The sequence below is a fragment of the Chionomys nivalis genome, chromosome 5, assembly GCF_950005125.1.
Source record: "Chionomys nivalis chromosome 5, mChiNiv1.1, whole genome shotgun sequence".
NCBI lineage: Eukaryota > Metazoa > Chordata > Mammalia > Rodentia > Cricetidae > Chionomys > Chionomys nivalis.
The window spans coordinates 57,600,887-57,627,651 of NC_080090.1; the positions used below are offsets into that span (position 1 = coordinate 57,600,887).

Genomic DNA, 26,765 nt, shown 5'->3' on the forward strand with positions numbered 1-26,765 from the left:
CAAAAAACAAGCAGAAAGAATGTAGCAAAGGCATAACAGACTCAAAATCACAACCAACGAAAGTTGACACAATTACCGCTAATGGATCATTCCATCCAGTACTATGATAGCACAATATACCAATGGTTAGCCGTGATCTAATCCTCTCTAAGAATGTTGTCATAGGCACCCAGAGAAAGGCATCTGTCAATTTAAACAAATGGACAACAAGATTGGTCATCACAGCCAGAATCCAATAGACTATTTGATCCCACTTTTATTCCACATTGTACCAGTGGGTATAACCCACAAGTAGTATCAGAAAAGGAAAAAGGGCAAACAGAATGTAAAATTAAAACATTATTTGAAGATATAATTAGCACATTTAGGTCTGCTATAATGACATATAATATATTGAATAAAATTTACAAACACAGGGTTTATTTTCTATTGTCTGGTAGACTTTCAAGTTCAAGGCACCATTTGGTAGAGTGATGAGCTGCTTTCTACTTCTTTAAAGTTGCTTCCTTTTTTGGTTTTATTGAGACAGGGTTTCTCTGAAGCTTTGGAGCACATCCTGTCCTGGAACTATCTCTTGTAGACCAGGCTGGCCTTGAACTCACAGAGATCCACCTGCCTCTGCCTCCCGAGTGCTAGGATTAAAGGTGTGTGCCACCACCACCTGGTTTCAAGTTATTTTCTCAATGTATTATCTCATAGTGAGGGGGACTTGCAGGCTCTCTTATGCTATTCCATATGGACATGAATCCCATTCATGAGGGTTCCAAAGCCCATTTTACTGAGTTACCCACTAAAAAAAAAAAATCTCACCTCTTAATTCTAACACACAGAATTTTTGAATATACCATCACTCAGACCACAGTGTATGCAGATACAAAAAAATAATAGAAAAATTTAAAAGTAAATAAAACTACTCATGTGTTATGTTATTGACTAAAGATAGATTTTGCAGAAGTGTAAGACCTATTTCCTCAAAACTGTGAAGCTTGTTAAAGTAGTATATTAAGGCTGGCTAAGGTTTGAATCTGAAATTTCCCAGACAGGCTCCTGTTTTGAATACTTGTCCCACATCTGTTGGCACTAATTTGAAAGGCTCCAGAATTTCCAGGAAGTAGAAACTAGTGGGTACAAGAGGGTCATTAGTGTGCAGATCTTTGAAGATACACGCAGTGCCTGGTTACTGTCATGTTTCTGTTTCACGATGCTCCACGATCTATGAACTATCTGCCATATACTCCAGCCACCGTGAACTAAGCAGCTTTTCTTATGCCATCCGTTAGTGTGTTTCCTGACTTCTCAGCCCCGAAATAATCACACAGAAAGTAAATTACTTAAAACACTGCTTAGCCCATTAGCTCTAGCTTCTTATTGGCTAACTCTTACATCTTTTTTTTTTTTTTGAGGGGTGCTGATGGAGGAAGGTCATTGGCTAATAAAGAAACTGCCTTGGCCCATTTGATTGGTCAGCCTTTAGGTGGGTGGAGTAAACAGAATAGAATGCTGGGAGAAAGAGAAAGTAAGCTCAGATGCAGGACAGCTCCTCTGAGAGACAGATGCCATGCTCCCCTCTCCCTGGCAGATGCGATGAAGCTCCGACCCAGGATGGACGTAGGCTAGAATCTTCCCGGTAAGTGCACCTTGGGGTGCTACACACATAAATAGAAATGGGCCAAGCAGTGTTTAAAAGAATACAGTTTGTGTGTCATTATTTTGGGGCATAAGCTAGCTAGGCGACCATGAGCTGGGGCAGCAGGAACACAGCCCAAAACTCCTTCAACAGAATGGCGCCCAGACATGGGTGGTCCAGGGTGGGCTTCTTACTCCTTGGAGGCCATGTAGGCCATGAGGTCCACCACTCTGTTGCTGTAGCCGAATTCATTGTCGTACCAGGAAATGAGCTTTACAAAGTTGTCATTGAGAGCAATGCCAGTTCAGCATCGAAGGTGGAAGAATGGGAGTCACTGTTAAAGTCACAGGAGACAACCTGGTCCTCAGTGTAGCCCAGGATGCCCTTTTGTGGGCCCTCGGATGCCTGCTTCACCACCTTCTTGATGTCGTCATACTTGGCAGCTTTCTCCAGGCGGCATGTCAGATCGACGACGGACACATTGGGAGTAGGAACACGGAAGGCCATGCCCGTGAGCTTCCCGTTCAGCTCTGGGATGACTTTGCCCACAGCCTTGGCAGCACCAGTGGATGCAGGGATGATGCTCTGGGCAGCGCCACGGCCGTCTCGCCACAGCTTCCTAGAGGGGCCATCCACAGTCTTCTGGGTGGCCGTGATGGCATGGACTGTGGTCATGAGTCCTTCCACGATGCCAAAGTTGTCATGGATGACCTTGGCCAAGGGGGCTAAGCAGTTGGTGGTGCATGAAGCGTTGCTGATGACAATCTTGAGGGAATTGTCATACTTGTCATGGTTCACACCCATCACAAACATGGGGGCATCGGCAGAAGGGGCGGAGATGATGACCCTTTTGGCCCCACCCTTCAAGTGGGCCCCAGCCTTCTCCATGGTGGTGAAGACACAGGTCGACTCCACAACATACTCGGCACCGGCATCCCCCCATTTGATGTTGGCGGGATCTCGTTCCTGGAAGATGGTGATGGCCTTCCCGTTGATGACAAGCTTCCCATTCTCAGCCTTAACTGTGCCTTTGAACTTGCTATGGGTGGAGTCATACTGGAACATGTAGACCATGTAGTTGAAGTCAATGGAAGGGTCATTGATGGCAACAACTTCCACTTTGCCAGAAGTGAAGGCAGCCCTGGTGACCAGGCATCCAATACGGCCAAATCCGTTCACTCCAACCTTCATCATAGTGTCTCTGGAATGAGGCTGGCACTACACTAAAAGAAGCGGCTGTCTCTAGAACAGGGAGGAGCAGAGATAACTCTTACATCTTAATTTAATCCATCTCCATTAATCTGTGCAACACCACGAGGTCGTGGTCTACCAGCTGTAGGGATATAGCCCCACCCATTGGGGGCGTGTTCGCCTTGGGCTAATGTTTACTGATAAATCTGCCGGGCATGATCCCAGCAGCTGTTTTTTTTTGGCTCCGCTTTTCCTGTTCTCCGCGGGAACCTGTGGTCCTGTAAGTCTATTTCCTTATTAAAGCTGTATATATCTTTATAATCTGTCTGCATTCATTTACGCCGCCACATTTTGGCGCCCAACGTGGGTGTCCTATTAAAGGGCTAAGGCAGTTTCTTTATTTAACCAATGAAATTAACTCCTCCATCAACCAGCAAAGTTTCAGTGTGTCTGTCTATGGTAGAGGCTCTATGGCTTCTCTCTGACTCTGTCTTCTCTCTCCCAGCATTCAGCTTAGTTTTCCCCACCTAGCTCTGTTCCCCTTTAGCTCTGCTATAGGCCCAAAGCAATTCCTTTATTTATCAATGGTCCTCACAGCATACAGAGGGAAATATCACATCAATGAAAGACAAACCACCATTAGCAACTGTGAGTAGAAAGCATCCTTGCCCCTCTTCCATTGCTTCTTTCGGATATGGTGGCCATGGTGCTATGAAAGTGCACCACATTAGGCTTTACAAAAGAAAACACCTTACTGATTTTCTTCAACTAGCTAAAATGTTTTTACTAACTTATGAGTTCATAGCTGTAAAGAGAATGAAAAATGTGGTTCATGTTTTTTCAGCACCATAGAAATTCATTCTATAAAGGAATCTCAGATGCACTTACAGTGAGAATGTTTTAAGTCAATGTTTAACTCAGAAAGATTTGTTCTTCCAATGCATACTGAGTGCTTAGCAGCTGTCAGTCTGCTTCATTCTGGGTAAAGAAGAGATTTAGTGGTCATATTGTGGAACTATTATCAAACGGGATAGAAAATAAAAGTATAAAATGCAAATAACCTAGGAATTATACTCAGTGCTATATAAATCATAAAAAAATTACAGGAAACAGGAGGCTGCTCTCTAGGTACACTAGGTAGCATGGTCATAAACAGCCTATGTGGGTTTGGGGACCATAACCAAAGCAGGAAGAAGCAATAAACAAGGGAAAGAGCATAGCTTAAGGAAGAGCAACTGGAAAAGCTCTAGCTAGGCCAACAGAGAACTGAGGGAGAAGTTTTGTGCATCTCCAAAACCAAAAGAGATCAAAGATGACCAGAGTTTACAGAGAGTGAAGAAAGGAGAAAGACAGTTTAGAGAAATGAAGCAGGCAGAGGCCCGATTATACAGGATCATGGAGGAACTGGGATTTTATTCAAAGTGGAGGAGGAAGCTATTTGATGTGTTTTAAAAATTACCATGGTTGGGGGGATGTGCGGGGGAGGATATGTGTGTGGGATGTCCATACAACAGAATGTAGCTGGAAGTAAGAGCACCACTCTATAGAGTTGGTTCTTTCCTCTCACTTTTATGTGGATTCCCAGGAATTGAACACATGTTATCAGTCTTCCACATCAAGTACTTTGACCTTCTGAGTCAGCCAGCCCCATCTTATAAAAAGGCTAGAAACACAATTATATATTTAATATACATATTAATTTTTTTATTTATTTTTAACAGTGGTTCTCATATTGTAGCCAGGCTGGTCTGTAATTCACTGTGTAACTCAGATGGTCTTCAAACTCATGCCATAGCCTCCTGAGTGCTGGAATTACAGGGGCGAAACACCACATCTGCTTCTAGATTTTTGGTTTAAAAAAACAAACAAACCACTAACTGGTGTAATCGAGAAACAGCAGGAGACAAAATAAATGAAACATAAACATGATGAATTAAATATAAAGCTTTTATTTAAACACAAAAATGTATATCACAGATTCTAAAAGAGTACAAAAAGAGAACATTACAATACATAGCCACCCCAAATTGAGGTTTCTACATATAGTTGAAAATAAACTAGTTGAGAGCCTGAAAAGAGTAGACTATATGATGATTATAAAAAACTGTCTACTCCTCTGAAAAATAAGGAAGCGTGTCATGTGTGGGGAAACACCATAACACCCCTGGGGTATATGGTAGTAGGATCCAGATTTATAACACAAATGGGGGAAAATTACCTCCAATCTAGTTGGTTTAACAAGACTGAGACTTCCAGCTAAACTAATCTGTAGAGATAATCTCTCAACCCAAAGAATTCCCACAGACCAAGGACATTTGGAGCTAATTCTAAAATATCCTATACCATTTGACAAAAGCAGGATTCATGAACAAGGGCCAACAGAACAAACAAGAGATTTAGAATGCTGCAAATGGGGAAATATAACTTTATACAGATGGATTTTATTAGCTTTTATTATATCTTGCTGGTGCCTTGATTTGCATTTTGGGGCAAGGCAAATCTTTTAAAATGCCATAACTAGAACTCTATTAAGATTAGTGATAAATCTTGAAACTCATAGGAAGAAAATGAATGTATAAAATGCAACAGGGAGCATGCGATTGGCTGAACACTGTTACTGGATTACTACTAAATGACTATTGTGTGCAGAGCACAAACTGAATAAATTACCAGATTGTGACCGATTACGACATACTATTCTGGAGTTAGTTAATGTATTCCTGTAACATATTTAGTCTATTTTCAAAATGTGAACAAAATTAAGCCTTTTGTAGGGCACTTTACCTTGTAAATGCATTGATAATAAACCCATCTTTAAGATAAACATGCATGGTATCCTTAAATTTTGGAAAACCCATTCAGTTTTAAAGACTACAAGAAAAATGTCTAACATTTCAATCCTTGGTACCATACTTTATTTTCCAGTATACTCCTTTATTTCAACTTGATTAAAAGTATTGACTCTTACACCAAAAATTACTTACTGAAATTTCAAATGTAGCCAAGGTATTGTGGTTTGCTTTTCGTTAGCAAAAATAGTGGAAAAGAACATTTTAAAATAGAATAATTGATCTATTTAAAAAAAAAAAAACAAAACCTGACCTACACATATTTCGACAAGCATTTCATCTTTTAGTCTTCTAAATACTACTTAAAACGAAGAAATAGAAGTTCAAAAAGTTAGCTTTAAGGAAAACAAAAATTCTCAATTAGGACTTGAGCGGTGTGGTGAGGCTTGTAAATTGGAGGTCAGCAAAATCTCTTGCGATACTGAGACTCATTCGTCATAAAAACAAAGAGACAAATCAGGTGGGAAGCAAACGAACTCTGGAAGTTGCTACCATTGGCAGAGAACTGGCCATTGGTTACGTAGCAGCCTTAGGACCTACAAGCAAGGCGCCCTCCTGTCCAGCCCACCTCCCAGGCAACCCAGCCTGCAGGCTCCGCCCAGCAGGCCACACAGGACCCACCTCCTTCCGGCCTCCTCTGCTACTGCCTTCCTGCCTGATGTCCTCCTCCCTTCCTCACATTCCCATTGCCCCCATTTCTCTCCAAGTGATGGAGCCAGAAGTATAAAAGCCCGCAACAGAGGCTTGCGAAGTGAGGCTCAGGCTCGGGCGGCGCGGTCCCCGGAGCCGGCTCTTCAGGCATCGCTCGAGGCAGCCCCGAGGGCGCCCTCACCTGGAGTCCGAGGGGGCCTCGCGCCCCAGCTCGGCGCGTTGATTGGCTGGTGGCCGTGCCGCGGGAGGAACCCGGATGTGCCCGGGAAGCTGTGTTGGCAGTGGGCGAGCAGAGGTTGGGGCGCTCCTGGGGTCCCGAGGGCCGGGCGGATGGCTCAGGATTGGGCGGGCTTCTCGGAGGAAGAGCTGAGGAGGCTAAAGCAGAATAAAGGTAGCGTGGATGTGCGTGTGGGTGCGGAGTCTTGCGTCCGTCAAGGACTGGAGGCCTCGCGGGTGGGTGAGGGGGCGTGGGGCCTGGAGCTGCAAGTGGGCGGGCAGGGACGGTAGGGAGCCCCAGGGATGATGGGGCTCTCCAGGTGGGTGTCTTCGCAGCCGGGGCCAGAGAGGCGGACCCGGAGGGTTTCTCTCTTAGGACCCGTTCTACAATGACTTTTTCAGTAGAAAGGAACGAGACTAGGGAGAGAAAGCGAAGCTACCATCCGAAAGACTCCTCCAGGGAGGATTGTAGCTGACTTGGGGTCAGGGTGAGTGGAGGGGAGGATTGCCTAGAGCATCATAACTGGGGTGAACTTAGAAAAGCAGGAGGGGATCGTGAGAGTGAATACGTGCAAAAGAAATGATTTTATCGTCATTGAATCCACTTCTGGTTATCAGGTGATTTTGCAGTTCTTTCCAGTTTTGGAGAGTCAACAAACCGAAAGGATTTTTGAGAGGCTCGATTTGAAGTGCGCTTGTGTGCACGTGCACAGCACACTCACACGTACTGGGAGTACAAAATATATATCACTGAATTGCTCTGTAGGTTGCTTCTGATGAATTAGTTTTCCGATGCTTGGCACTTCTGTGAGATCTTTCTGTCACTCGTGGCAACTTTTTTTTTTTTTTATGCTTTGTTTAGTTAGGGATAAAATTAAAGAAATCCCTCTATGTCTATAGTTAGTGAGAAGTGTGGATGTAGCTCAGGTACTTTGTAATTTTTCGCCTAGATGTGAGACTTATCCAGGTGACAGGTGCAAAAGGAAGTAAACTGCTAACATGGGCGCGGTGTACTTTATAAACATTGGGGACATTGGGCCGGCCCAAGGAAGGGGCTTTTAAAAACTCTATCATAAGATTATATTATCAGGTGTGACCTGCTGATGCTGTTCAGCCGGATGCCTTTAGATTCTTTTGTTATGTGACTTCGTTCTCCATTCACAAGCCTATTTATACTAGATGCCTTGTTTCTGATCTGACTTTCAAGTTGTGGGCATCAGCATCTGAATTAGGTGTGTTGTCTGGCCCAAGGGCCCGTCCCATCCTTGTCAAGGGGGATGCTAACTTGTCATGCAACTCAGCCTCTACATTAGAGATGTAAAGATAATCAGGGTGTCTTTGCCTTCAGCGAGCTTGTAGATTAATGAGCCAGACCATAAAATAGTATGGTAATAGATACTGCACAAGTGGTAGCCATAGAGCAGCCTCACACTGAGGATTTGATGCACCTACAGCTATTTCGTGGAGGTTGAATGTTGGCAGAAGTTAGCTGGCCATGGCAAAGGTTTAATGAAGGACTCTAATATGATTATTATCTAAAAATGTATTTTAAAGTATTTCTGCATTTTGGATTTGATTGGACAGTGATAAGGACCTGAGCGTCAAGACCTGTCATTTGGTGGTGTAATTTATATTGTGGATATAAAATCACTTACCTATGAATGCCATGAGAACCAAGGAAACATCTGTGCGTCTGTGTGTAGCTAACGTGAACCAAAGTGACTGACATGAAAAACCCCAAGTCTTGGGTTTCCCAGTTTTAAAGCTGCAAAAATTGAATCTTCATCGCAGCTGTGAAGAATGAAGTTAATAATCTGGGAAGATGGGATTGGTTGCTGACAAAAATAAGGACAGGGTGTTTCTGAAACACTTGAGTGCACATGTAGTCAAGAATGTTCTTAGCCATCTTGTTTATAATATCCAAAAGTTAAAAAAAAACCAATTGTCTATTTACAGGCGAGAGGATAAATAACTTGTGCTAGTTAGTGAGATTCTTTTAATCACTAGTTACAGTCAGTAATTTATAAATTACATAAATATGTGCAAAAGGAGCGAGTTGCAGGTGAGTAGGTCTGATAGAGTTTATATATGAACAAATTATGTGAAGCAGGTGTATTTTAATAAGATATTGTTATATCTGAAGAATATCAAAGGAATGAAACACAGAATTATGATTGGTAGAGGGGCAAGGGGATGTGAACAGGGAGAGATAATATACAGAAGTATTGATAATTAAGAAATCAGGCTAAGACAGTTTAAATTGAAGCAAGAAAAAACTTTAACATAGCTAATTCCTTAAAATAATGAAGGTTTATTTTTCGGTTTAGTGGCATGTGTAACATGGGTTGCCAGGTGAGGCTGATACAGTCATTCCACACTGACTTGATGCTGTCACGTGGAGTTATATGTGGCAGGAAGAAAAGAGGATTGGAAACTGAACACTGGTAATTAAATGCTTTCACTAGAAAATAACTTTAATAACAGTAAGTCATAATTTTAGGGGCTGGAAACATTTATATGTATTTGAAATGGAGGGGTGGTAGTCAACTGCAGTCATTGGTGTCTTAAATTACTTTCAATCATACAGATTGGAAGAATGTATGGCATACATGTACACACATACATATATACATGTATATATGTATATACACATATGATCTGAGATGAGTTAATATGTAAAAAAATGGAAGAATGCAGTGCAACCTGCTCTGCCAGTTTTAAGATATTTATTCCTGGGTGTTCTTTATTATTCCTTATGATTTATTTATTGTATGTATGAGCCCTTTTGCCTTGGCTCTAGTATGGGCGTGGTAGTCAGAGGATGTTGTGTAGGAGGCAATTCACTCCTTCTATCATGTGGGTCATAGGGATCAGAACTCGGGTTTTGAGGCTTTGTGACAAGTGCCTATATCTGCTCAGCCATCCCGCTCACTGCTGTTAGTCTTGACATCAGTATTCACTCTGGTCCCTTTTTACTAATTTCCTTCCTAGTCTAAGCATTTATACTTTCCTACAAAAACTTTTTAGAACAATTTTACCTAATTTCAGGGGATAGGAATTTGGTTAGAAAGCAGTAAATATGGAGCTGTTTGATATTATCATGTAATTAACACAACAGTAAGGGTGTATAGCTTCCACTTATTTAGACCGTCTGTAATACCTTGTAACAAATCTTAGAATTTTTTGCCCCATATAAATCGTGAATGTTTTGTATTGTTAGATTTTCTTCCCTGGATGTATGGCCATTTCTGGTATTAAAATATTCTCTCTTTAATTGTGTTATCAATTCTTTGCTAGTAATGTGTGAATAATACAAGCTAAAAGAAAATAATAGATATTTCAAAGTAAAGGAATATGAATGGATGCTAACCATCAACAACAAGCAGAGCTTAAAAATAAAAAGCACAGTGAGATACCACCTTAGGCTCTCTTGGTGGCTGCAAGTCAAACATTAGACCAAACAGTACATGCATTAAAGTGGAATGGTACATACTGCTGGGCGAAATGCATTTTGGAAAGCAGTCTAACATCTAATGTTATATTTTAAAACCTGGTACTTTGGGAATAATACCCAAGGCAAAATTTAGCACATAAGGAAGTTGTAACAGCCCAGTTCACAGAAGTAACCAACCTAAGTGTCCTTGGGAAGAGATGAGTAAACTCCAGTTTGTCCTTCTGGATGACTCAGCATTTGAAAAGAATGGCTGTGATGGGGCCAGTAGTGGGGATGAATATTGCTAAGTAGAGAAAAAACTTGACAGTACACTTTTTGTAAAATTAATACATTTTAGAAATATTTGTAGACTAATCATTTCCTTATGCTCAACAACACATGATTCAAATGGTAGTGAAGACGAGTCAGAGAGTGGGGCTCACAAAGAGCCTGTTGGCTAAATTACACACATGGGAAGTTGTTAGGGGCTGGAGAGAAAACTCATCCGTTAAAGAACTCTCACTCATCTTCCAGAGGACCCAGGTTCAGTTCACAGAACCCATTTGGCAGCTCACAACCTTAAGTAACTAGGTTTCTTGAGATCTGATGGCCCGTTCTGGCTTCTGAGGCCACTGCATGTACATGCTATACTTACATGCATGCAAAAAACTCATATACATAAAATCTTTAAAAACATTGTTTGACTTCTCAGGATTTTTTTCCCTTCCTGCTCTTGAATACCCAGTTTTTAAAATATTAGTAATGATAATCATTAGTATTGTTTACAAAACTTGCATGTGATTGTTGGCCTTTGTTTTTTGATTTTTGTTTTGCTTTATGGTTCTGAGGATCGAACCCAGAGCCTCATATTGTTGCTTCCCCTCCGAGCTGCATCCTCAGCTTGGCCTTTAGCTGGAACACGCTGCTGAAGACTAAAGGTTTCTTTCCATTATAGTATAATCTAGGTTTTTATGGTTGATAGAGTTCCCTACACTTGAAACCCCTTGCAGTTTGTATAAAACTGGTATTAGGAGCTGGGGCCAGAGCTAAGTGAGTGAGCACTTGTCTGACATGTGCTAGTTCCTGGGTTCAATCCAGGACCACATAAAAAATACAAATAGAAATAATTTTTAAGTACCTGTTTTTAATTGTGGGAATCAAAGTGTCTGGCTGTATTGACCTAAATTGCTTTAATGACAGCAGCTGACTAGAAGTGACTGCGGCCAGTCCTCCTTTGCTCTAGATTTATGCTCCTTGGCTGGCCCTAGTTTTGATATTTATTGTTTCCAGTACATAGTACTTAAACAATGTGTTCTATTTTTACATGCCCTGATTTGTTTATTTATTGCTAGTGGAATATGATTCTTTCTAAGCCTTATGTCTATGCTTTGTAAAAAATATAAAGTAAAAAAGACATAGCTGAATTACAAAGAAACTTAACTATTCAGTTAATGTTTTCACAAAACAGCCTCAGTGATATTTTCTGAAAATGTAAATATGAACAGTAACCAATAAACTCATATTGCAAAATAGAGGAGGGTACTTTGTGTTTCTGAGAAAGTCCATGTGTTAGTTATTTTCTTGTGGCTATGATAAAACACCCTACCAAAATCAACCTAAAGGAAAGGGATTCTGTTGACTCACAGTTGGAGAGTACTGGCCATTGTGGTGGAGAAGTCCTGGAGGCAGGCATTTGTGGGAACTGGTTATGTTGCTTCTGCCTCCTCCTCCGAAAGCAGAGAACATGAATGCCTATGTTCAACTCATTTTTTCCTTTTTAGACACTCGAGGAGATCATCATCCCATCAGGGTATGGTGATAGTCACAGTGGATGAGTCTTTCAATCTCAGTCTGCTCAGAGTAATACTCCACATTCATGCCCATAGATCATCTCCTAGGTGATTTTGAATCTCATCAAGTTGATGATTCACATTAACCAACACAGTCCACAATTTTGATATTACCTCTGTCTTCTTAAAAAATAGTTTCCATGCATATCTCTTTGCATTGCCTCCATAGGTTAATAATGGATAGTTGCAACTGGTATGGCAGGGAGCTAGACTGAAGCCAAGCTAATGACTGCAAAGTTTACAGCTCTACTTTGGAAATTTAAATTAATAAACTTGTACTTCAGAGGTCAGTGTGTAGAATTTAAATATCATATTTGACAAGTCTTTTGTTTGGTTGGTTTTTGTTTTCTTGCTGTGCTGGTGATTACAAGGCCTTGTAAATTCTAGGCAAATGCTCTACCACTGTGTGACATGCCAAGCCTTAAAAGTCCTGTTTGAGTTGCTCATTTGTAAGGAATAATAATTTTACACAGTGCAATTTTGTAGATAATATTAAATGTAATATGAGAGTGAAATTCCAGTTATCTGCCCTAAGAGTTTAATCTTGGTACCAATATTTCTCCCAAAAAGAGCATTGTTATTTCATTTGTGCTTTAAATAAAATCCCTGTAATTGTTTTATCTTCCTCTGATGCTTGTTTTAGGATGCTGGTAAAATTAGTTTAAGTGCATTAATTGGAACTTATCTGGTCTTTGGTGAATAAGCTAAAACAGTTGTAGAACTAAGTAGAATTGTTCTAATATGTAAATCTAAGGGAAGGGCATCTCATTTGAGAACCAGCCATTAGTTGTTTCTGTACAACAGGGAGAATCATGAATCATACCAACACTAACAGTATTTCAGAAAATTCAATTGGTTACCCGGTTTCATCAGAATTAGTCAGTTCTTTTATAGTCCTCAAGTTGAAATGAAAACTTTGCCTTGTGTTCCCCAGACCTGGTTCAATGAAATAGGTTTCCTATGAAGATGAATTGAAAGAGAAGCTGATTTCGTTAAATGTTAGTAGTATGATATAAGAACTGTTGAACCCAAAAAAGAAAATGGTTGGTTTTTTTCCTGGGCTTTCAAAATAGAGACTGAGACCTCTAGAATTACAAAATTTAATGCCACTACTTTGTTTTTAGAGAAATTATCATTATTTGCTGTTCACGTAAGGACTCTTCTTTTGTTTTACCTAGATCTGTTTGAGCCTCAGCGCCGTCTCCCTGTGAAAAAAACTAGACAGCAGCTTCAGCGAGAAAAAGCCCTTCTAGAGCAAAGCCAAAAACTTGGTCTTCAAGATGGATCAGCCTCATTACCTCCAGAGCAGTTGCTCTCTACACCCAAACAGAGAGTTAACCATCAAAAACCACGTCCTTCTCCTGCTGTCCCTAGTCCTCTCTCACTCTCTCCTTCTTCCACTGGCAATGGGAAGCCACAGAGTGTTGAAGGTCAGCCACAAGAACCCGGACTCCAGAATTCCCACGATGGTCACAGAAATGCCGAGGTTCTAACTCCAAAGCCAGACTGCAAAGTGGAGAAAAAGAAAATGGAATTGTTAGTAAGTCTATGAGACTTTCATCTTTTCCCCAGGGACTGGAAAGAAATATAGTTTGTTGATTTTTTTTTTCTGCCTACAAATGAAATCAGTAAACTATTGAAAAGAATCAACCACCTAAACATATTATGAGCTAAATATTTTGTCTTGTCATTTACTTTTTACAACATTATTATAATACATGCTTATTATTTTCACCTGATGGAGGAGTTATCAGAACACTAGACATGTGGCACATTTCTGTAAGCATAGCACTTGTGCGAAGAAAGGAGCTCTCAAGTCTTGATGCCAGAGTGATCTACACAGTGAGTTCCAGGCTAAGCCGAGCAGTAGAGCAAGACCCTCTCTCAAATTTACACACACAAATACACACACACACGTTTATCTTCTTAAAGCTAACATACACAGCCAGTAAGTAAGAGAGTTGAAATATCTTTTTATTAGAATCTACATAGTTTCGCTCCACCCATATAGAGATTTCCATTTGCTAACATTTGAATTCTTAGTAATGGAAAGAAAAGATGGCATTTGTTTTTGTTTTTCCTTTTCTGATTTTTTTCAAAGTATCTTGTATTTTTCTCAATATCAGATATAGTCTTCATCTCTATTAATTTTGTGTCATAAGAGTCTTGCCTACCAGAGTTTTATGATATAATTGATTTTGATGAGATATATAAAATCACATGAATTAAGTTTGTTTGCTTGGTTTTTGGTTTTATAACACAGCTCAAGAAGGCTTTGAATTTGTGATTGAGATGGACAACTTAGATGAGATGTCATAGGAATAGCATTGGTTTTAGATACTCTGGGATGTCCATGGGAGACAATAATTTGAGGAGCCATTGATTTTAAAAAGGAAAAATTCTGATATGATGAGCTTAGGAAAAGAGAGCAGTATTTTAAAGTGTTCTATGATGCTATCTTGGTTTTCTGAGCCTGGCAAAGGCTAGCGAACAGTGGAGAAATAGACAGCAAGGATAATGAGAATGCGTACTTCGTGGTGAAGCAGAATTAATACTAGAGCCCCAAGGGAAAATACCCCGTCAAAGTAGTGATTAGGGAAATGGCAGGCTTGTTTGTGGTTTGAGAGAGGGACCTGTGGAGTGGAAAGGATGAGAATGACTGGTGCCAGCCCTAACGGAAGCTGTAGTAGCAGAAAGAAAAGGGCAGGTTTATAAGTGATTGCTAGGTCTCTGGGTAAAGGTGTTGGATGGGCTGGATAAATGCCAATAGGGAGAAGAAAGAGCTTTGCTGTGACCCTGTTTGTATTGACAGCATTATGACTATGGAAATATTCGTGTGTCCTCTTTCAGAATTAGACATGTTAGAAGATAGAGTACATGTTTTCAGTCTTTGACTTCTATATTAGTGTATTCCATTTGCCTTTAGCTCAGACAATTACTCATTTAAAATGCTCCAAGAGTTGGAGATAAAGGACTGTGCAGGTTGTATTTATATATATTCGAACATACTTATATGTGTATGTGATGATAAAGGCTATCAACTTGGGGGGATATGGAGGTGTTGGATGAAGGGAAGAGGAAAGTGATGTAATTGTGTTTCAATTTAAAACCAATTGTAAAAATAGTTGGAGAAAAGTGAGCAAATGAAAAAAAATGTAATAAACAGTCACTGGGTGTTACCTTAAGATGTTAAGGAAGTCCAGACTTTATTCATAAAGAAAATTCTAAAAGGTAAAACATGACATCAACCTCAGACCAATATACTTTGACTTCCATTTTACATATGTTATTATCCACGCACACATTTCTTTGTACTCCTAAAAGAATGTCACAGTACTTGGGCTTACAGTTTGTGGGTTCCTAGATTATACACATATATAGATTTCAAAGGTCCAATTTATAGACGCCTCTCTACTTCAGATCATGTTCTTTGTTCGTATTAGAACAGAATAATGAGCTGCAGATGCATTTCTTTTAAAGGGATTTTTGAAAGAAAATATATGTAATCTGCCTGATTAAATTTTATGTGTAGGAGACAGATTGGTAAGGTGTGGGGCTGGGTAACAGTCTTTTTTCATAAATTTATTTTTGTGCCCTCCCCCCCCCCCAGGCAAGAAAAATCTCGTTGGGAAGTCCTCCAACAAGAACAGCGACTAATGGAAGAGAAAAATAAACGTAAGAAAGCCCTTTTGGCTCAAGCCATCGCCGAAAGGTGAGGCCTCTGGATGAGGACTGGTGACATACAGTCATCTCTTTGAGCTTATGTTTATTTTCCCATGCCTTACTCAATAAACCAATACTTGCATTGCAACTCTAATAAGACAAATTATGCTTTAAATGATATTGAAATTCTAGTTTTACCTTTTAGGGAGGATTGTTTTTTTTAAAGTAATGAATCATGATGTATTGTGATGTCAGCTGCAAGTGAAGGGCTGGCATCAGTGTTAAAAATCAACACACAGTCATGGGGGCAGCAGAAATGGGTATCAGTGTGTGTATGTGAGCAGCAAGTGCAGGTTTAATTTGAATGTGGAAAAGTGTTGGCATCTAGCATGTAGAGAGTAAGTGCGGTACAGGAGTAACTAACATTGTCATAAACTTTGTGTTTCTTACTGGCATGTTTCTTTTTTTTTTTTTTTTGTTTTGTTTTGTTTTTCGAGACAGGGTTTCTCTGTGGTTTTGGAGCCTGTCCTGGAACTAGCTCTGTAGACCAGGCTGGTCTCGAACTCACAGAGATCCGCCTGCCTCTGCCTCCCGAGTGCTGGGATTAAAGGCGTGCGCCACCATCGCCCGGCTCTGGCATGTTTCTTAAATAAGTTCCTGTTTCATTGGTAACTTACAGCAGCCATCATGTAGCCTGTGTGAGGTTTGATTTTTTTTTTTTTTTTTTTTTTAATCCTCCATACCTTCAGTGGTGTGTCAGTAGTCTCTCCTCATGTACTGTATCATACTGGTTCCAAACTGCAGCATTCCCTGTGTGAGCCATTCTTCCCTGTCCCTGCTGCTCTTCCTATGCTTTGAGTTTTTAACTCCAGTTCTCCTGTGGTCTTAAGCTGTGTCAGTAAAGTGGTGACTGGACTGAATGCAAGCAAGTATTCAGTGATGTGTTGCTTTTAGGACCTCCAGATAGTGTTGGGGACTGTGGACTCCCAGACCCTGAATTTCCTGTGACCCCCCTGCCTGCCGGAGTAAACAACTTGTTTTCCTGTGCTTGCAGTTGCTCTGAGCACGAGACCCTCAGGAGTTCCTGATAGCAGGGGAGTGAATTCTGGTGGGCTTGCAGCTGAGAGGACATGGAGGGAGACCCTATATAAGCTGCCCTGGAACACAAAGAGAGCATTCGTGTGTGTGTGTGTGTGTGTGTGTGTGTGTGTGTGTGTGTGTGTGTGTGTTAGGAACCATACCGTAGTGCATAGAGCAGGTATTGTGTTACAAAATAGGAATGGTGGAATGTGCCTACCGACCCAGCCCTCCCAAGACTGAGGCAGGAAGATTGGCCTAAGTTCAAGGTCAGCCTAGGTTGCACAGCTGTGTAGCAAGACTGTGTGTTAAACTGTTATTGAGGTTTGAATTGATGGAAGGGCATAAGAGATGAGAGAAAGATAGGTAGATATAAGAATAATTCAGAGAGAGAAGCATTTGAAAAAGATTTTTCCCCTTTTACAACAACTTCTCATGAAGTATAATATATAAAGATACAACTCACAGGTATTTCAAGAAAAAAATAAACTATAAAAGAATAATACCATCTTTTTTTTCTACAAGTGATTGATTATGCTTTAAAAAGGGATTTCCTTAGCCTTTACTAAGAGTAGAGACTGTTTTTGGGCATTTTACAAAAGAACTTAGGTGTGTTCAGCTCGCTGTAGTGCTGCAGACCTACAATACTGGCACTTGGGAGGTAGAGGCAGGGGAATTATGAGTGCAGAGCTGGCCTGGGCCATGTTGTCCCCTGTCTTAAAAAGAATGCATTGTTTCCATGCCCCTGCTGTTGATTTAAGACAGAGTAACATAGATACAGACAGAAACGCAAGGAAACGCAGCATGGTTCTGTTGTTAATAAATGATAATGAAGCACTTAAAGTCAGACTGCTGCTTACTGATGTGCACGGAAAGGGAAGATGGATGCCTCAAACAGTCAAAGTCAGGGACGGAAGCTGCCTGTGGTAGTGTCACTGGGGACAGGTTCTGCTCCTTGCTCCCTAGGAAATGTGTGTGAAATCCTGAATGGATGAATTAATGGTTAAAGGTTCACTTTTGTTTTTGTTACCCTGTGTCTGAAGTTTATGTGTACTTGGGTGCAGTAAGAGGCAGATGAATGATCAAATAGGGTGTGCTTTTCAACAGAAAGGAGTCTGAATCCCACGGATAATTGTAAGGGCCTGTATACAGTTTCCCTAGGAAACAAGATGAGACTGAAGAAGTTGAAAAGATATATGTCTTCAGACAAGGAAATGTCATTAGTGAGGTTGGATCTTTCTGTCAGGTGAGAATGGGAGCTGGAAGTGGACTCGGGAAGGAGGTTAGAGTCCGGGTTTGGAAAGCTGTGTTAGGTACTTCCATGTAAGGGAATATTGACATGTTCTCTCATGTAAGTCCACAAATGAACTGCTTATCAGTAACTATTTTCTCTCTTTCTTTCTTCTTTTGGGGGCAGGTTTCAAGACTGAGTTTCTCTGTGTAGCCCTAGCTGTTCTGGAACTAGCTCTTGTAGACCAGGCTGGTCTTGGACTCACAGAGATCCTCCTGCCTCTTCCTCCCAAGTGCTGGGATTAAAGGTGTGCGCCACCACCATCCGGCTTTATCAGGAGCTTTTATTTTTTAATTTATTTTTAATTTTTGCTTTGTTAATGCAATTATTATGTACTAATAGGAAGTTTAGAAAAACAAGGAGAAAAGAGCATTGATTTTTTTTGTCAATTCTGATTTTTTTCTATGTTCTTAAAAGAATGTCATGAACTATAATTATATACACAGTTACCATCCTTTTCCATTTATATCATGTATGGAAATGTGGTCTTAAAATGTTCTCCTCCAACTCACATTCCTGGTTTTCCAGATCTAAAAGGACCCAAGCAGAGACGATGAAACTGAAGAGGATCCAGAAGGAGTTACAGGCCTTAGATGACATGGTGTCGGCTGACATTGGAATCCTCAGGAACAGAATTGACCAGGCCAGCCTAGAGTATTCCTATGCACGGTGGGTAGGATAGTGAGGTCTGAAGAGTCTGGCGTGAGCCGCGTCCCTTACTCACTGTGCCAGTGGGTTTATGTCTGTCTCCAGTAAAGTCTCGTGAGAGTGCCATGGGTACCATGCTAATTCAGGTGGTTGCCTGTCCTATGGCTTTTCCTTGTTGAAATTCCTCTTACAGCATTTCCTGAACTGCTCATTTGCATTTTAGTGTTTCCTGATTAACCTTTACCTATTTAACGTTTGAGATACTGAGTATTTCAGGATCTATCAAATTATATGCTTGATTAGCTCGCTGCAGAACTATATTGTTCTAACAGCAAGTTTGTGTTCCTTCCATTAAAATTTGGGCTCTTTGATACTGTCTTTATAGAATTTGGGCCAAATTCTCACTCTGATATCAAAGTAAGAAAGCTAGTTGATTTTGAAAATACTTTTGAATATAAGCTAGGAGTGGTGGTACATGCTTCTATTTCCAGCACACAAGAGACTGAAGTAGGAGGACCACCGCAAGTTCAAGGCCAACCTGGTGTACAAAGAAAGACTCTGTCTATGAGTAGAAAGAAAAAAAGTACTTATGAATATATTTTCTTAAATATCCTCTAAGTATTGTGAAGTTTGTTTTTCCTTGTTTGGTTATACTTTGTACAAAATGGTCTGTTATCATGTGCTTCCTTGGTTGCAACTGTTAGCTTTTTTATAAAAGAAGGAATCATTGTGGAATATTTTTAAAGTGAATAGACACATGTAAAGAATTACATGGGCTTTGCAAGCAGATAAAAGGGCAAAAAATATGCCCAATTTCAGGGTTCTCAGTCCCTTCAACGTTGCTTTAATCATCCACATTTGTGTTTTCTTCACAAGGGAATGCCGTGCTAATGACTCAGCTTTGCATCTTTCTCTGTAACACTAGAAATCAATCAGAATGCTTCATTAGTCTCGGGTAAACCACAACATCAGAATGTTTATATAACAGTTTAATAAAGCGGAAATGCTTGGTGATAGTTTTAATTCACTGCTTAGTGTTTAAAAGAGGCCTGTGGTTGTCCTTGTGATTTGGGTAATTGTTGTTTGCTCATTTGCTATGAATGGGTTGCCCTTATTAGTGGACACCCTAAATCAATTCCATCAGTAGCTGATAACCAGAAGTTTCCAATTTATGTTACTGTTAGGTCACTAGGATTTCATTACACATTAACTGTCAGCACATCTTATTCTCTGTAACTAAGCTGGCCACCTCTGCAGCCTCTCATCCTGATAGTCCTGGGTACAGCAGAAAAAGTCTAATTGTGGGTTTTTTATTTAATTATTTCTTTCGGGTTTTTTGAGATTGCAATATAATTACATCATTTTTCTTTCCCTTTCTTCAAACCCTCCAATATATCTCTCCTTTCTATTTTTCAAATTCATGACCTCTGCTTTTCAATTGTTATTAGATATGTACGTGTGTGTGTGTGTGTGTGTGTGTGTGTGTGTGTGTTTGTGTGCCTATTCCTAAATACATAAGTACAATCAGCTTGGTGTGTGTTTTACTTCTGTCCTGAATAGGCTGCAAAAGATGTCCTTTTCACATTGGCTAGTAAATAGGAAATGTCAGTTTTAGCTTTTGGAAACTATAGATAAAGTAGGTTACTATTTTTTACTGAAACTTACACAGAGAATTCTTACACAGTAAAAGTTTCATATCCTATTTTTATTTCATATGTTTAATAAGCTAAAGATACCACTTTGATGGTGCTGTTAGTGGTAGAACCGTGTGAAAGGATGCTGATGTGTGAGTCTCCTTTTCGAAGGCTGTTTGCTGAAGGTAATAGAGAAGCCATAGACAGTCCTAACTGCAATTAAGATTGTGTTTTGTTCATTCATAAGATTAATACAGAATTTTCTAAAGTTATACTTACGGTTATTGAGCAGTTATAGATATTGAAATGATTAATTGTACGTGGAAATTGCATCTCCTTTTTATCCTTAGAAATACATTTTCACTCACTGGTTCATGAGATTGAAGAAATTCATCTGAATGGACCATTCTGCACACTGGTCGTTCACGTTGCCAATCAGCTTTACTACTTAGACTCCAGATGTGACTCTGCATTGTTTCAGTTTCCTAGGGCTTTCATTAACAAATTACCATAAACTGTATGCTTTAAAACACTAGAAAGTTCTCGTCTTTTCTGGAGACTAAAAACCCAAAATAAAGGTGTTAGCAGGGGCACGATTTTTAAGAGACCCTATGGTTCAATTTCTTACCCTTTCTGACTTCGGGTGGTTATACCTATTCATGGACTTGTGGCTACAGTTTGGTGTAGAAAGGATTAAACATTGAGGGTTTTTTGTTTGTTTGTTTGTTTGTTTTTTTAAAGACTGTCAAAGATACCAAGACAGAGAGATAGTTTTTAAAACCTTTAAATAACCTTAAATCATTCAGTGTCCTCCTAAAACAACAAAACAATTCTCTGATTACATTTCCAGTTCAGTATGTCTTACTGGCTTATGTAGAATGATCCTACTTTCTTCCAGAGTACCCATCCTACCCAGATTCAGATGAGTGACAAGACCCCTGGACTAATCATGTAGTTTGTGAAACTAATTAATATTTCAAACATCAGTCATTTTGTAGGAGAATATATATGTATGTTTTAGGCCAGAAAGACTTTAAACAAATAAACAAAATACAGAATATTAAATTATTTACCTGGGATGCACTCAGATCAGTAGAAACCTTGGGACCTGACTGCAAATGTTCATTTCAATTAAGTAGTTATGAAACCAGTCTGTAAATCTCTACTGACTAGGAGAGCAGAGCTGGAATGTGCAGATAGGGATAAACCCAGAGAGAAGAGAGTGCTGGGGAAAGGCTGAAGCATTCTTATGTCTATGATGTCAGAGCTCTTAATGTTAGAACATTCATAAGCAGGATATGTTACCTAGTGTAGAAATAAAGGACCCAGATACCCAGTAACAGTTTTTAACATAATTTTTTTAACATGGAAGACACTGAAGAGCAACATGTTCATTCTTATGTTTGTTAGGGGACAGTAAAATGAGAGAAGCACAATGAATGAGCACAGCCTAAATAGCAACTTTAGGATCATAGATACCAGGAGCCTAGCTTCCTGTGACTGTGGCTCTAGATATGTGTCACTAAATGGCATGATGGTTTTTATTTAAATGCCCTGCAGGGGAAGTTGTTTACTAGGCACTGGGAAGAATTCTTGGACTGTTTACACTGCTGACACTCAAGCCACAAGTCTGTGTGACTGTTAATGTCATTGTTTTGCAGATAGACCCAAGACTGAGTTGCAGTAACTACCAGAGTTCCTGTACTGGTTTTTGGTCTTTGCATGACCTCTTCTCTAACCCCTTCTGTAGAAATACAAGTATTTCACTCAAGATGTTGACCCTGGTGGTACATGTAGTTAGACCAAAGATTTATATCCACTCGAGGCCATTTCCTTCACAGGCAAAACAGTGGTTCACGACCAGTGACATTAAGAACTCCATTTAGACTGAGTTGCGTGAGGGCTGTTCATGCTATCTTTCTGGATTTGGAGAAATTGAATGGGATGAATCTCATGGCAGCTGATAGCCATTTTGGCCTGTGACTGTGTTCAGATAGAAGGGGTGTGGCTTCTGAACATGGAGAACAGTCTGTAATTTTGGTGACTTGCTTGTGACAGTGTTCCTTGTATCCTGCAGTACAAGTCTTTTTCTCTCCCTTAGCTAGCCTGGCTAGATATCTGTGTATCCAAAGACCAAAAAGGTATACATTACTGATCAACAGAGGACAGGTTTGAACCTTCAGTTCTCTACACTCAAAGCCTTTTGTATTTTTCACTGTGTGTCCTTCCAAGATAATCTTCCACTCGAAGTTGTAATTCTTTCTTATTTTCTCTAAGTTATACATAAAGCTCATATTGGAATTTTATAAATGGAGACTGTGTTCCTGTTTACTGGACATCCAGACCCGAATAATCACATAGTAACTATATTAATTATAACACTGTTTGGCCAATAGCATAGGCATATTCCTAGCTAGCTCTTACATCTTAAATTAACCCATTTCTATTAATTTGTGTATCACCATAAGGCTGTGGCCTACCAGTAAGGTTCCAGTGTCTTTCTCCTTTGGCAATAACATGGCTTCTGCCTGACTCTACCCTCGTTTTCCCAGCTTTCAGTTTAGTTTTCCCGTGTAGCTCTGTTCTGCCCTATGATAGGCCAAAGCAGCTTCTGTATTAACCAATGGTAATAAAACATATTCATAGCATACTGAGGAATTAGTGAAGTTAAGTAGGCCATCAGAACTGTTAAGTCAACAGGGCCTTCAGGTAATTGAATTGAACTAGTTGACAAATGTTGGAGGTTGCTTGTTGGTTCCCGGCCACTCGGCTAGCTTAGACCTGAAATAATCACACAGAAACTGTATTAATTAAATCACTACTTGGCCCATTAGCTCTAGCTTCTTATTGGCTAACTCTTATATTAATTTAACCAATTTCTATTAATCTGTATATTGCCACGTGGCTGTGGCTTATTGGGTAAAGTTCACAGTGTCTATCTCTGGCTGCTCCACGGCTTCTCTCTGACTCCACCCTTCTTTCTCCCATCATGCAGTTTAGTTTTCCCCACCTACCTAAGTTCTGCCCTGCTATAGGTTCAAAGCATTTTCTGTAGTTACAGCATACAGAGGGGAATCCCACATCAGGCTAATTGTTTTCTTTCAGAGAGGAGGAAACTGACTGTTTTAAAGAGAAGTACCACGTGTAGAAAGTGAAGCTATGACAACCTTACTGTATATAACAATCTAATGCAAGGGGTAGAGAGTTTCTGGGGTGGCTTCTCCCTTCTATTTACCTTACTTCACAAGAGACTTGGATTACTCATCCATACTGCTTATTCCTGTTCAAATATGTACACTGATCTGCCCTCCCTTCCTCTTTCCTTCCCTCCCTCCTTTCCTCTCTCTCCCCCTCCCTTTCTTCCTTCTATTTCCTTTTCCTTCTCATGTTGCTAGTCAAGTACTCTGCCATTCAGCTATATTCTCAGACTATAAAACCTCTTTTACACGTAACAATAGTCTGTTGTTATGTGGAATGAAAATGACTTAGCCTGGGGATTTTCAACTAGGAGTACTTGTGTGTCTCAAAAAGACAATGTTCAGAGATATTTTTGGTGACATAAAGTTTAGTGTGTAGTGGTACTAATAGATAAACCAGGAATACTGTTTAGCATCCTACAAGCTTCTAAGCAACTCCTCATAACAAAGAATTCTATGGCCCAAGCTATCAGTGTGGGCTTTGAGAAGCCCTGCCTAAACTGACACTGGCCTGGTGTTTTCTGTTCTTGGTGTTTACTTCTTGCCCTCACTTGATGTCCTTTAGTTGGCTGTGCTTTGTTTTTACTATATTTGCTCCTTCATCAAAATACTTTCTTTCCTAATCTATTAATTAGGAGGTGTGAATTTTCTACTTTCCTCATCTCTTGTTTTGCTGTCATAAATTTAACCAACTGTGTACTTCAAGTTGCTCTAGCTAGCTTTTTTCAGCTCCTGAGAGGAGGTTCTGTGGTGTCACACAGGTACCTAGAAATTATCCAGAGTCGCTGTTTTTATATCACATAGCCTGGCAGATGCTACAAATGTGGGCTCTCTGTTCTCTCCATCACCCCAGAACTAACCTGCCACTCTTGAACTCTCTTGACCTGCTGTCGCTCAGGCACAGCTTTGGAGAGACATACTGAAGAATCACAGGCCATAAATCCAAGTCAGGATGTTGTGTAGTCGTAGCATCTTAGCCTAGTAGACCTTACATGTTGTCCACTATTGTCAAAGCATTAGTATTCATAGCTTCAGTGTACATTTCATTTCCCATTTTAGCTTGTGTCTGTCTCTCAAAAAGCTTCCCAATTAAAGTGAATAAACCAATCTTTGTATGTGTCCTTCTAGGAAGCGGTTTGATAGGGCTGAAGCTGAATACATTACAGCAAAGCTGGATTTACAGCGCAAAACCGAGACAAAAGAACAGCTCACTGAACACCTCTGCACCATCATCCAGCAGAACGAGCTCCGGAAGGCCAAGAAGCTGGAGGAGCTGATGCAGCAGCTGGACGTGCAGGCTGATGAGGAGGCTTTGGAACTAGAGGTGGAGGTTGAACAGTTGCTCCGAGAACAGGAAGCAGAGGCAGGCAAACAAATGGCTCCTATAGAGAGGCTGTGTCAGCCTGCTGGGGAGGCTGTGTCTTCAGAGAACAAAGAGCCTCAAGAGCAAGCTACTTCTGCCGAGGCAGACAAGCCAGGCAAACTTTCCAGTAGTCCTCCCCTTAGACTAGACTGTCCAGGTCAAGGAACTAAGGACTTTTCAGCTGTTGTGGCCACTTGAGGGGCTGGTGTCTATTCCATTAACATATCTTAGTGGTAAATTACAGCCCATCTCTGATAAAAAGTTCTTTAAACCTGTTTGTGTTTGAGTCCATGCCTAGTGTTGGTTAGATATCATGTCTGGTCATTCCAAAGTCACAGATTGTGACAGTTTCCTATCTAGGGGTTTTGACGCCTCAGTGTTCCTTCAATCCTTATTACTGAGTCAAAGTGAGTGACTCAAAGGTTGGGTGAGCCTGGAGCCCTGGTTTTGATTCTCAACACTACAAAAAGAGCAGAATGGTAAAAGAAAAACTATATGGCTAGTGTTCAGAAAAGCAGAGCGAGAGGGTTCTCAATACTTGACCAAGCTTAACCTGTGAGAAAATATTGAGACTGCATGATCTCTTTATGCAGTCATTAAAAAGACAAAAATACCATAGACCGAGAGTGGAGAAGAGAAAGACAGATTAAGTTTCTTCCCTGGATACTGCTATAGTGACGAAACACAACTTGGCAATCAGAGCTTAGGTTAGGAACTAGACAACTTAAGCCAACACTATTTTACCAGTAAATGGTTTCTTGTTTACACCTGAATTTTGGTTACTTAATATACATCTATAAACAAATTATGTATGTGTAATTTTGCTTTTGACGTATTCTGTTTTCCTCATCCAACCAATGAATTGATGGGTAAAATTTAGACAATGAAAAGTTTCTAAAGTGAATCTGAACATGGAGAATCTTGAAAATTGCCTCTCCATCATCCACCAGTGATGTATTCCTCTCGAAAAGTGTAACATGGGCATTTTCTATGTTGAGTATTATACTGTCATAAAGCATTTCAATTGTTAAAGTACTCACTCTCTTAGTACTTTCATAGTTTGTTGATTGCCTGTTCCCTAATACTTGACCACTGCATTGTGATATATGTGAATGTATATATAAGTATTTCAGATTTCCCACAGAATATACCATTATTATCATAAATTATGATCTATTTATCAGAAATTGCACACAATAAAAATGTTTTCAATTATAAAAAGGAACATAAAGACAGTTATATCCATAATACGTTATAGAAAAGCTGGGGACATCCTGTTTTTAAATTGTTTTTTAAGGTGTTATCTTCTGATAATACAGATGCTTTGTATTTTTCTATGACCTAAGTTGCAAGATGATTTTCCATTACTGACTTCTAAACACAAACATTTATTTAGATAGTGTTATTTTTATTTATGAATGACATACATGCAAATTTAAGACTTCATTGCCTGATACAGTCTTATTTTTCTAAGGAATAAACAAGTCTGATGTATTTACAGTATGGTCTTTCATTTACATAAAAAACTTTCAAACCTGTTTGATATATGTTAAATAGGATGTGTGTATAACACAGAGTCATGGAAGAAATGTGCTAACTACCACACCTGGCACCGCTCTGTTTTTGTGACATTTTCTACCTATCTCAACCTAAAAGTGTCACTGCATCCATCTCCTAATAATTTTGCTTTAAAACTTCATTTTGTGTGTGTGTGTGTGTGTGAAATGCTTTCAAATATGTGCTATAAAAGTTCAGTTGAAACTGTTACTTTGACAAAGCATTGTCCCACCCAGCTTTTCTAGGGTGGTATCCGAGTGCTCAGGTGATGATATAAGTGACAAAATTATATTGCATGAGTTTTATGCAAAGGCAGCTGTAGCCCATGTGTGCGAGGATCCAGAGCAAGTGAGTGAGAACTGGAGGTTCCTGATGTGAGGACCATATGTACTGATTTCCCAGGACAGCCCTGGAACACGTCCTTCAAAATACACTGATCAGCTTTGGTCTATAAATTCACAAGTACATTTCTATGAAGGAAATCAGCCCAAAATTATTAAACATCATTCTGCTTGTCT

At 40.0% G+C, this 26,765-nt stretch overlaps 1 protein-coding gene and 2 pseudogenes across 2 annotated transcripts; 1 reads left to right on the top strand and 2 right to left on the bottom strand.

The window, feature by feature from the left end:
* Positions 1 to 1,802: 1,802 nt before the first annotated feature.
* Positions 1,803 to 2,821, bottom strand: LOC130874472 (glyceraldehyde-3-phosphate dehydrogenase-like; annotated as a pseudogene).
* A 3,756-nt stretch (positions 2,822 to 6,577) lies between these two features.
* On the top strand, positions 6,578 to 26,159 carry Gorab (golgin, RAB6 interacting). Of its 2 annotated transcripts, XM_057770997.1 has the most exons (5): positions 6,578 to 6,709; positions 12,996 to 13,353; positions 15,428 to 15,529; positions 18,377 to 18,517; positions 24,456 to 26,159. In XM_057770997.1, exons 1-5 carry the CDS (start codon positions 6,649 to 6,651, stop codon positions 24,886 to 24,888), a joined length of 1,095 nt encoding a protein of 364 aa, XP_057626980.1. In that variant the 5' UTR covers positions 6,578 to 6,648; the 3' UTR covers positions 24,889 to 26,159. The 2 variants fall into 2 exon arrangements, with proteins under 2 accessions (XP_057626980.1, XP_057626981.1); XM_057770998.1 differs by lacking the exon at positions 6,578 to 6,709 and having other exon boundaries at positions 13,219 to 13,357.
* On the bottom strand, positions 7,726 to 7,833 carry LOC130875255 (U6atac minor spliceosomal RNA; annotated as a pseudogene).
* Positions 26,160 to 26,765: the final 606 nt, after the last annotated feature.

Excerpts from the sequence above, each read along its gene's own strand:
- Gorab (XM_057770997.1), top strand. The coding sequence starts at position 6,649 with ATGGCTCAGGATTGGGCGGGCTTCTCGGAGGAAGAGCTGAGGAGGCTA. Across the intron at positions 6,710-12,995 it reads GAGGCTAAAGCAGAATAAAG|ATCTGTTTGAGCCTCAGCGC; the intron begins GTAGCGTGGATG and ends TGTTTTACCTAG. Across the intron at positions 18,518-24,455 it reads CTAGAGTATTCCTATGCACG|GAAGCGGTTTGATAGGGCTG; the intron begins GTGGGTAGGATA and ends GTGTCCTTCTAG.